Source organism: Anopheles ziemanni, chromosome 2 (assembly GCF_943734765.1).
Source record: "Anopheles ziemanni chromosome 2, idAnoZiCoDA_A2_x.2, whole genome shotgun sequence".
NCBI classification, from domain to species: domain Eukaryota; kingdom Metazoa; phylum Arthropoda; class Insecta; order Diptera; family Culicidae; genus Anopheles; species Anopheles ziemanni.
Window position 1 is genome coordinate 33,599,936 of NC_080705.1, and position 12,024 is coordinate 33,611,959.

At 47.4% G+C, this 12,024-nt stretch overlaps 1 protein-coding gene across 1 annotated transcript in view; it reads left to right on the forward strand.

Annotated features, from left to right (window-relative positions):
• Window positions 1-3,214: 3,214 nt before the first annotated feature.
• LOC131293460 (protein Shroom) overlaps window positions 3,215-12,024 on the forward strand; it is a 183,345-nt gene continuing 174,535 nt past the window's right edge. Inside the window, exon 1 of the mRNA XM_058321537.1 lies at window positions 3,215-3,616. Coding sequence (XP_058177520.1) covers window positions 3,215-3,616 — 402 coding nt within the window. The remainder of the gene's footprint in view (window positions 3,617-12,024) is intronic.

A 12,024-nucleotide genomic window follows, 5' to 3' on the forward strand; every position in this document is an offset into this window, starting at 1 on the left:
CGAAGGGCGAGTTTATTGAGCAGCCAAAGAAGAACCTTGGGAACTTGGGATGAACCCGGGATATGCGGCGGAAGAAATGCTACGGTGAAAGCGAAATAAACCACCTTCTTAAGGGCTGTGTTCGTAAACGATCGTTCAACGCTGGTAGTCATTATGGAAGTTGCCTATTTTGGGAGTTTTAAGGGCCCTGCTTTGCTATAATTTATTTCTCGCGTTGGACGTGCTGAGTGTTGTAACTATTTGAAGTTACCAGCAGTCGGAGGAATAAAACTGTGCTAGAGTTGGTTTCATACGTTTGGCGATGAATGTTTCGGATAGAAAAAAGAAACATATCGGAACCAAAGGAATGGCTAGACGCGGCCGAAACCGGGGAAAGTAAACACGACATAACTTATGGGCTGAAAAAGGACCCGCGCACGTCACTCGTTGCACGTTGAAATGGATCTATCGGGAAGGATTGGGCAGTGCGAGGGCGTCGGTCCCTAAAAAAAACCTGTTAATGTGAGGCAGACAATATGGACACCGGGACCGCATGAAAGGAAGTGATAAAACGGGTGAAAAGGAGTATAAAAAAGGACACATTTTCGAGAGGGGGAAAAGAATGGTTCAGGATTGTACAAAAATAACAACAAAAAAAAAACAGGACGGACGAAGGTGAAAAAGATCAATACAAACAAAGGCAACACGTAGCGAAGGTAAAGAAAAGGGACGACCGACGGCCCTTCAGCACGGTAGAACAGCGAGTCTCCTAGGACGGGTGAGGTTCGTCGCTTGAAAGCGTCGTTGAAATCGTTTGAATTGATGCACTTGAGAATGGAGGGGAAAATTGTTTGGAGGTTTATTCTGTGTTCTTTTTGTCGAACAGGTAGTATTTGATTGATTTTTGATGAGTTCAAACATACCGTTCGATTCATTTCGTTATTTTTCCCTAATGCTTTCTTTACGGTTTGTTGTATATTCTTGGCAAGACATAGCAGACTTATAGGAATAGGGGAATGTTCATATAAATGTTATTCTCATCTAAATATCTGGTGTCGTGGAAGATACCAGCTGCTTGCCGTCCATGGCTCTGTGATACTCGGACGGTATCAATTTCCACAATAGAAGCTACGCCATCTTTACCTGTTACCTTCCGGTGCGTGTGTGCTGTTTTTTATTTTCGATTTATATTTACACACCGACCAAATTTGATGCGCGCGTGTGTTTTTACGCCTTTTGCCGTGGGTCGGTTTTTGTAGGCGTCTGTTTCGGCTGTTTAATGGACATCAAAAAAGTAATGGTGGGTTTTCCTCCCCGGGGGGAGGCCGCGCTCGCTCGCGGTACGGCGTGCCACCCGGCCTCGATTTTTCCTCATTACTTCGAGGCGCAATTATCAATCCACGGTTGCTTAAAAGCTTTGCTGGCCAGCGATGTTTTGCGGCTTGTCGGCGTTCGATCCGCTCGGTCAAAGGCCGACCGCTGCTGAAGCCCGCATCTCGCTCTCGGGCGCGCGTATCGCCAACATTACCAACAGTCTAATTTTCCACCGATTTTATCGCGCGGAGGTGCGAGAAATTTTTTTTTCTGTGCATCTCTTTTCTCGTAACCATTTGCGTACGGCGGCACAAAACAGGCGCTACTGATTTGGAAAGTGCTCTCGATATCGGATATTGATACTGCGTCGCGCCCCGCGGGTCGATCGCATTGTTTCCGCATCAGTGTTAATGGAAGTTTTCCATTTTTTCTCCCCAAAAGAGAAGATGCGATGGGTAGGGTGTTTTGTTTCAAGAGTTTGATCGTGTTCGCAGTTTTTTTGTTTCCATTATTTTGTACAGTTGTTAGATAAGTGACCGAAAATTTCAAAACGATTTACATACTAGCATTATTGTCCATTTCATGATACGATTGGTTCGAAAAAATGAAATAAATCTAAACAGTTCTACTTCATCGTTGTCCGCCCTTTTGCTGCCACTAAGCGTAGTCGTCGTCGTAGTTTCTAATTATCTTTTATGTTTGCTTCGTTTTTCCACAGTGTTGGAAAACACACGATCATCAACACGAGTTTCGCGCTGCAACCTCCGCGATTGTGACTTTGAACGTTGGCTCCTCCTCGCTTCGCACCATTCACAGCTGGAGCTGGCAAAAAGAGTTTCCCGAATGGATTTCCCGTAGTTTCCCGCCAAACGTGGTGCTTGAGCAGTGCGATCGCGCGCCCCCCCGCCTCCGGGAGCATCCGGATGTGCGTGTGTTTCGCGGGCTTCGCGCGGTGTGAATGGTGAAAATTAGATTCCAGTTTCGTGGTTAGCATTTTTGTTTTCTCAGCTTTTGGGAAAATCGCGCTCGCCCTCGGAAAAATAGGAGAAAACAGGGAACGGCGCGGAATGCCAGCCAGCCAGCCGGCGGTCGTCGGTCGGTTTTTTTGTTGTGCAGACGAACCTAGCGGCCGGAGGCAGGAGGCAGAGGTCAGAAGTGAAAGAGTGAAATGATGAGATAGTGTGGCGTCGGGAAAGCAAAAGAAAAAAATAATAATAAGAAGCTGCTCTGATGTTGAATAAGAAACCGGCCGCGCATCGGTCGGAAAAGTGTGAAGAAAGCAAACCTCCCCCAACTTCCCGCCCCACCCACCGAGGGAAAAGCCCCGATGTAAATGGTACAGCCGGCTGGCATGTGGTGCGGCGGAGTGTGCGTGTGTATGTGTGTGTGTGTGTTCGAAAAGTTTGAATTAATGTGAGGAGAGGAAAATTTCAAAGGAAAAATTACTCCCCGCAAACCCCCGTTGAAAGCGTTGATCCGGGGGCGCCTCCTTCTTGTCGGCGGTCGGTGGAAAGGGGGAAAACGGAAAACACTCGTCGCCGGTGGCCCGATGAGGCGTGGGGAAAGAGTGGGTTACACGTACGGGTGCGCGGGGTTGGCGTGGTAGCCGTTGTGAAGTGAACACAACACGGTTTGGTTTTCGTACAATATCTGCGCGGCGAGGTGAGTTTGGTGTCCGCGAGTGTGGGTGTGCGGGTGTGTATGTGCGCGTGTGTCTGTGCATGTGAGTGTGTCTATTGGCGACAGCACAATGGAAACGACGACGACAACGACGACGCCACCGCCGCCGCTGACGACGACCACGACGGCAGTAACGGCGACGGCTCCGACGCGATTCGGAGGTGGTGGAGGAGGTGTGGGGGGAGCTGTTCCACCCCCTGCTGGTAGCGAGAGTCCCGCCGGAGTGACCTCCGCAGAAAGTATGGTCACGAGCGTTGCAACAACAGCAGCGAATCAACACCACAGCATCATCTCCGCGACGAGCATCCACAATGGTGGCAACAATAATAATAGCACCAGCAGCAATGGCAGCAATAGCACCAACAACAATGATAGCGGTAACAATAGTGCGAACAATCTGAAGCGAAGCAGTATGCGGCTTATCGCGACTCCGAACGTCGCGAGTTCAACTGCTTTGGCAGTTCCGTCAACTCCGACGGTGGCGGGAAGTGCGGGCAGTGGTGGTGGTGGTGGCGGTACACCAACGACACCTGCACCGACGGCAGCATCATCATCAACCACCACAACGGCGACTGCGGTCATTGACACGGTTGCCTCAACCGTGTCCTATCACCGACGACCATATCCGGATGCAGCACTAAAGGTAGGTTATGTTCCTTTCGGACGATAAATAACGGTGTCCATGGATGCGCCTCCTAAAGGATCTGGTAGGGACGAATTTGTAGACATTCAAATAACAGTTTTGCTTGCGGAATTCAGACATTCCCCATGGTTCCCCAAGATCTACTAACTCGACCCTCAAAAGACTGGTAAATGGTAACGACTTTCCTGGCTATCAGCGGATAAATATTCACAGACTTGCTAAAGAGCTCCTCAAGGCTGACAAACATATATCCTAACGCGACAAATGTTACATTTCCGGCGTCGGGGAGGGTTTGATTTCACCGATATAGCTGGTGAGCAGTGTGTTTCGACACTGAATTCATTTAAATGCGCACATCCGCTCGACCGTCGCGACTGTCGGATGGTGTTTCATCTGGCATTGAAGGTGTCTCTAGCGTCTCGGAACTCAATCGGCTCGGGGGTACGAAAACGTCGATGTTAAAGTCTCGGAGAGGTAATCCGTCACTTTATTGTGCGTGTTGGGCGTTTTATGAAGATCTGAAGTCTTCTCGATACAGGAGAGTTAGACAAGATCTAGTTTCAGTTTAAAATAGAGTCAGAATCTTGGATGGAGGATCAGTATCTCCGTTGATGTATCTTCTGTCCTCGTGTCGACGTCTGGGATTTCTTCCTATCGTAGGCTGCCGTCATCTAAAGGTTAATAATCTCCACCGTATGTTTCGGATAACCGGCGTGCGGAGTACCTGGCACCTTTTTGCCCAGCACTGGTCGAGGAATGCTTTCAGGGCAAAACCGGCTACAGCAGCCGATAATACTGTCACGATCAGCAGTGTGACGGCGCAGGTGTGTAAAAATAGCTCACCTAATCTTATCCGATCGCGCGCGGACATACGGCCGTCGATCGGAAGGATCACGCGGAGTTGGATTGCCTCCAACTAGAAACCTCCCGCGGACATTCCCGTGTGGGCTGCGATGCAAATCGATGGAATGCGCTCTTTATTTTCCCTACGCCTTCGAGGCCGATTGCGAGGCGGGAGAATGATTGCACTTTATCTGATCTGGGGGGGCCGCAGTTGACCGGTCCGGGAGTGATAGGCATCAGGTGAAACATTGAAAGAACATTTACGAAATGGATTCACCGGGTGTGGTGTTGTCGCGAAAGATAGTGGAGGTTGGGGTTATTGATCTCTAGAGCGCGTTACTCTTGAGGTGGTGAATTTTACATTCTTACTAATGGAAGGGTCAAGATGACCGTAGGAAGATGTATGCAAGACAAACATTGTTACACATAGGATACGCCCCGACTTCGCAGACTGAGGAACTTCAGTTTAAGACGATTTCCGTCGGGAACATTTTGCTTTTACCTTTGTGCCGCAAATGCGGAAACGCTCCACTGGAGAAAGGTTACGCTGAAGATCTACGCTCGTCACGCAATCCTTTCGGGTATCGCAAGTGAGGGACGTTTTGTGTCCGGAATGTTGGACAACTCAGGAGTTCCTCCAATCTCCGCCAGCTGGCGGCAGAAACCGGTTGGTCCGTACTAATCCGGCAGGACTGAGCGCACGAATCCGTGGAAGTTTCGGTTCGGCCGGGGTTACGGAATTTCTCGTATCTTTCCAACCCCTCAGCGCAGACTGACGTCAGCCCGCATGGGGCCCGAACGGTGGACAACACTTTGTAAAAGGACCTTTTAACGCGCTTTTGTGGACCCCGAAGGGGCCGTTTGCGCTAATCGCGCTGGCCCGCGCACGAGCGCTTAAAGCTTAAGCGAGAGTAACGCCGATAACGCTCTCCGGCGCTGTCAGCATAACGGGACTGGTTTTTGTGTGTGAGCCTCCTGATGGCCGTTTACATTTAATCTCCGGGCAGGCACTTAAGGTACAGGCCCCGATCGACGGAACAATCGACGGCTAGTGCTGGCTACTTGCTTGCCGCCTACACGATGGTTTATGTTGGCTGCTTCCCTTCTCCAAAAAAAAAAGGTGGTAAGTGGCAGTTCAGGAGTTTTCCGGTTTGGTAGTTCTCCGATGAATTGGTGAGGTGCAGCACAGGACACTAGGCCACGGCGGTGTCATACCGTACGATCAGTGTTTTAAAGCTTCAGGTGATATTCAGGACTATCCGCTCGAGTGACAGCTTAGCGTGAGAAAGGTGATTTATTGAAGCGATGACAAACTTCCATTAGGTACACTGCGTTCCAAAACGATAACCTTACTTAGTTTTTTCTATGCAGAGCTTATATGAAACATAGGATTTAAAAAAAATACACAACTATTTTTGAGTGTGCAATGAGTACTTTTTATTAGGTGAAAACGATCCTTTGGCATCAAGAAACTGAAAAGTATGTTGTCCCAAAATGATAGTCTCACTTGGGGATTTGATAAAATAACAAACGAAAATAGCAAAAATGAATGTAAATGAAGTGATGTAGTAATCAGTAGGTTCCTCCATTAGGATTAATTTCTTAGATAATTCGTGATTGTATATTGTACGATCATTTTTTCTACGTATTTACTGATATGGAACCCCAAGCATTAGTAAGTTCAAGCTCCTATATGGTATCGTACTGTTTCCTATCTTCATAAATTTCTCTAACTAACATTCTATCATATCCCCACACATTTTCTGTTGGATTAAGATCTGCGAAAATGGCTTGCCAAGACATTTGTTTGATACCCGATCGATTTGATCATGCTAGGTAAATTCTTGTTGTCTTGTGTGCGTGCAAGGTGGCATTATCTTGCTTGAAAATGAGCTTTTGATTGTTGAGATGCTCCAGGTGATTGCTCGAAGTGCAGATGCGCATTCACGTTTATTTTTATTTTCTACGGTCCAAATTCAAATTAACTGACAAATTTAGGAAATAACAACAATAAATTACTGTTACCAACTGATTGCGTAATTTCGAAGTGGTTGGTTTTGTTGAATTTGAATGTTTTTTTAAGTGAGTATCATTTTTGGACACTTAAGTTTTTTTAAATTTTGGTCTTTTGAAATATGTTTCTGTTATTTATTATTCCTTGCGAACATTTACATTAGGACAAGATTGAAAAAAAACTAAGTGAGGTTCTCATTTTGGAACGCAGTGTATAACGTTTAATATCTACATATACGGAAAGTACCTTTTTGCACGCGATGATGTACGTTCAAGGAGAAATATAAAAAAAATCAGCTACTATACTGGCTAACATTTTAATTTTGCAATGAAAAGTGTACCCTCTAAACTGTCCTTGTAGACTTCTCCGAAAAGATCGATACCAACATTTTCCACCATAATTCTCTTATTGGTAAAGTCGCATGCTCAAGCTATCATTTTCGATCATCAACTTGATGTGTACTTCGCATCGCGGACATGTTGATGATTTATGTGTGCGAGGGGAAAACTGCTCAAACATAACGCAAAGAAATGTTGCACGATGGTGTCGAGCGTACCTACCTTTGGAGATCGAATCGAAACTTACGTTGGTACCCGCAGAGGTGGAGCAGAAACCGTATCGATAAATCAATTCGAAGGTAAACCAGATCTAAAACCATTGAACGTGTCGCCATTCTTTCCCCTTTTCTGATCCTTTGCGATACGAGAAGCGTGCAGTATGCAGATTAGTACCCATGGGAGGCAGTGTACTCACGCTACATACACATATACTACGAGTACCTATCGAAAAGTTGTTGGAAAGATTTTCGATCTACAGCAACACAAAGTTCCGCTGGTTGGTTCCGAAAGAATAATGGCTCCTAAATGGTGTCCGTAGGAAAAGTAATCTAGATATTGACTAGGAGCGATAGCGACGCCACTCACCGGGTCCTAGCCTGATCCCTGCTCCCCTCCCCCGCTCCTCACCCCTTTACAACGAACCGTTTAATCTAGCAATCAATTAGCATTAGATAGTAGAGGGGGTTTGATAGTTTTTTCACCAGCCTGCTGAATAAATTAGCTCACGAGGGACGAGTAACAAAAAAAAAAAAAATGGATGGCAGGTAAAAAGAGCTAAATCCGCGGTTGTTATAGGAGCAAGCATCTCTGAAGAAATGAAATTTGCTTCACGAACCTTGCCGGGCCGGGCCCAGGTGAGCGTTTCGGTTCTGCTGCTGCGACAAAACCGGCCGCAATTCTTACGCTTCAACCAGCGCGCGCACTGTCAGAGCGTCATCCGGTCAGATGGGGAACCGGTTTGTCGCCGTCGTTGTCGCCGGTCTGCCGAGAATCTGCTCTGCGCTTGTGGTACGGGCAGGGTGGTAAGAATGGCATAACCGACGGCCAAGAAGCCGCGAGGCTCCCATTTTTGGATTGCGAATCATTTATTTTGGGCTCAAAATGGAAATACTAATGCTCATTGATGCACAGAGCAGCCAAGCCTGAGGCTGAGTTCTGGCTCGGGAGATCCCGAAAGAGGCTCGAATCCTTAATTGCTGAACCTAGATGTAATGGATTGTTATGGTCCACGGCTAGGATTGCTGATGAGGGTTGCCGTAAAATTTGAATATTTCAAAGGAACTCATTTATAAAGTTATCGGTTTTGCAGTATAATCCAACTGTCTGTTTCGAGATCAGATTCCCGATTGTGTGAGAATTTCGAGCCAATGGGAGGAAGTATTTTTTCATTTGATAATATCAATGGCCAGCAGGCGAAATCAATGAATTATCGCGATAACCTTCGAATATTGGCGAGAAAATATTAATGAAACAGGAGTAGCCAAGATAGGTGGAGTATCATGTGAATCAAAATGTTGGTGAAAACATAGGAGTTAACACGTTTCAAAAAAATCGTGCGTTATACTATAGTATTTCTTGTATAACGAGACGAGAAGATGTTTGAGGCTCGGTATTGTTTAATTACCACAAACATTAATTATACATTTTTGACTTGTCTGCAAATTGCGTTATAAAGTTTAACCTTAAAACAAATGAAAAGAATTAAAACCCAAAATGACACATTCACCGGGTTGGTTTTCAAATAACGATAATAAGTGTCTTGTTACGCTTTTTACATTCAATCCAGAATGGTTAGTTTTTTGGGCTTAAAATATTTACTTGCATTTCTCTTTTGGTTGTGCTGTGCCGGCACTGATTACCAGCTGCTGCAGATGCATTTATGCTGGGCAGCGTATTAAAACATTCCTCTCAGTACGTGTGCACATAAGTGCCGAGGGTCTTCGCGTGCTTTGATTGTCGCCAAAAGCTTCTTCTCCTCGGCCGTTTGCCCAATCTTTCGCCGTTTGTAATATTTTCCATTCTGTTCCGTTATTTTATTTCCTTCGTTCAATTTTATATGTATTAAATGTTTGTCCCGCGTGGTTATCAAGGGGTCATCTTTAATCGCCCGCTTTCTTCTTCATCTTCTTGCCCGTCACCGTTTTGCTCGCTTCCCTGCTCGTCGTCGTCGAAAGTGATCGAGAAACGAAAACAAGTTCACAAACACAGGCAGCCATCGAAGGCGCTGTTTTATTTCCCTGTGTTATTTTTTTGTTTTGTGTGTTAGCTGTGTTACAGTCCTTTTTCGAGCGACTCGCGAGCGCGAGTGAACGCCGCGGGTCCAGGCGGTGGCAGGGCGGTGGGAGATGAGATGATGTAGGCCCCCATCCGGATGGGCCGCTAAACGTTCTCTCCACTCGGCCCGTGGTTCGTGCTGGTCGGCCGTTCTACGGCCGCCGCCGCGCATCTCACGCTGCATGCCGTGTGTTTTCCCTTGGACTTGAAAGCAAAAACTGGAAACCTCCGGTGCAAAGCGAAGGGGATAATAATTCGTGCAGCGGCGAGAGAACTTCGGCGGGTTTGGCGAAGAATGGCGAATGGCAAATGGCGAATGTGCGAGTCAATGAACTCCTTCCCTTCCCGCTCCCGCCTATCCTGCCCTCACCCGGCACCGACTGCGGCCCCCTGCCGCGGTCGAGTGGCGATCGGGTTCGTCGCTGTGTCGCCCAGCGTTGTAGTCGTTCGATGCTGGAGTCGGTTTTCGGAGTGCCTTGGGTTAGTTTTTGGGCCGATCGGAAGCGCTCCCCGGCACTTGGGCGCACCAGCGTTTATGTTTTTTTTTTCTCTCCTGTTCGTGGGCTCGCGATGTTGCAGCCCTACCGTTGTTGGCAGAAAGGTTCGCTCTGGTTTCGCTTTTTTTGTTTTTTTCGCCACGAAAGCACGGAGAGATTAGAAAAAGGCGTCTTATTAGGGAGGCACTTTTTCTGCTGACTTGTTGCTATATACTTTCGTGTTTGCTGCGAGTTTGCTCTGCTTGCCGCGGCATTTGTCAAGATTTTGATCCGACGTCGCAACCAACCGGTTACAATATTGAATGCCCGGGCTTTGCTGGACACGGCGGAATGGATTAGTTCAAAATGCCCATCGGGGTCGTCGGTTTGCGTCGTAAACCAACGAAACGAGCATCGATTTCTGGCAAAGGAAAACAAGGCACCGAACGGTACATTAGTTCTTAGGCAAAGAACGCAGCATCGGAGGTGGATTACTCAGTAACAGTATTTTCCGTTTTCTCTCCTGACCCTGGTTCGACTCTTTCCATTATTTTTCCTCACCTAGAGTATGCACTTTGCAAACAATGTTTTCCATGTCAAATATGACTTCGAAAATTTTTGACTGCATAAATTCACTAATCATTCGCTTAATGGCTGCCATTACCTCCGGGCTTCATCGGGGAGAGTTCTCACGCTTCAATCCTTTCGATTTTCTACGGCTCTCCATCGGTTGGCATCCGGAAAGTAAATGTGAGAAAAACTTTATTAAGAAAATTATAGGAACGACTCCTGCACTCCTGACCGGAGGTGAAGTTCTTGGCATGTTCGCGTTCGGTCCTCATCTCAGAATTCTGCCAGCTCATGCTCAGAAGATACCCCACACCGGCGACCGTGTGTATGTCTGTGTGTGTGTGTACTTCGTTTGGTTCTAATGGGTCTTACTCGGTTGCATTGAGATTCAGTTTCTCGACAAGTTGTTTTTTTTCGGAATGACTTGCTAGAAATTGAAAAAATCCAGTTTCCCGAACCGTCTTAGTTCGAGGCGTAGAATAGATCGCGTCGAATAGAGACCTAGAGTTGGGAATTTTTAATTCAATTTGAAATTCGTTGCGAGAAAGCGGTTGGTATGTGCCCTCTGTAAGATAAGATGATGTATAGTTCTAGATCCTTGCGTTGGAAAAGGTAGGAAAACGATGGCGTAGTCCAGAGATCGGGAGTGAAGTGATAATGGCCCGAAGTAAAACTGCAATAATTCGCCTTTGCGTCCGCCAGTACATCTTGCCAACTCCAAAACGAACTCCGGGGAAGGAATTAATCGTCCTCGGGGCAGGGTGCTGAGAAAAACTGGCAACCTTGGCCATCAGATGATGTTTGTGCTGAGGTAAGATTAGGTTTAAGTTTTTGTTTTGCTTTCGTAGCCATTTTATATCCGATGGACGCGAGGATAGAGGCAATCTGATGAACCGCTGGGCTCTTGTTCTTTGGCCCTTTGCTCCCCCCTCCTTCCGCAACCGGTACCGTGTCCGATTGGGTGCAGGATGAATCTATTAAAGCTGGCAGGTCCCGGCCGTCTTCGCAGGTATATCTTTGGTTTGTGATCTCTCTCTCTCTCTCTCTTCCCCCCTCTCCGCCCTTTCGATGGCAAGGATCACCGTGGAGAGCGTGGCAAGGTTGTGTGGAAATGTGCACTGGAGCAGAAGCCCTTTCCCGGGGATGCCCCTGAACTTTTGCCAAGACACCGGCTGCACTCTCAGTCGCCGGCTATCGCTGCAGCTGGCTTGGGATCGCAAGGTAGGGGATACGGATGAATCGATCACGCTCCACTGATTGCTGCATGGGTGTATGTTTTCATTTCGGTTTCGATGTGGCATTTCCTGCCTTCCACCCCGACCGTGCTCGACCTGAACCCCCTCGGTAGAATGGTAAATGAAGTGATTAACAACCGCCAACCGCAAGCTGTCCGACATGAGTGGGAATGCGGTGCAGCAGGGAAAGGGTGGCCCGCGCGTGTAGGAGAGATTCTAGCCTGGTGTACATGGTTTCGCGTTTGGGGTTGCCCCCGGTGTCGGTGGCCTCGGCCTGGGATCAGATGTGTGTTGAGGTTTATTTGTAGTCTCTTCCTCCTAGAGCCTATCTGTCTTCAGAGGATCGCACCTGTACGATCGATCGGTGGTGAGGTCTGCATCCACGAGGACTGATGGTGAAGCAGCACCGACAACCAACCGGGAGCTCGATGTTGCTTTCCGCTCCCCATCGCTATCGATCTTTAAGGCAGCCGTCAGTCGTGTGGGTACGATCTACTTTGAGCACAGTGCCTCCGGTTGATTCTTTCAAATCCAGGGGCTCATATGTACCTATGTGTGCCTGTGTGTGTTTCCTCAGTCTTTTCCCTGTTCGATACCAAGCATTCCCAGTCCGATAAATTCTTTACCGCAACGAAAAATGGCCTGGAACTGGAAAATA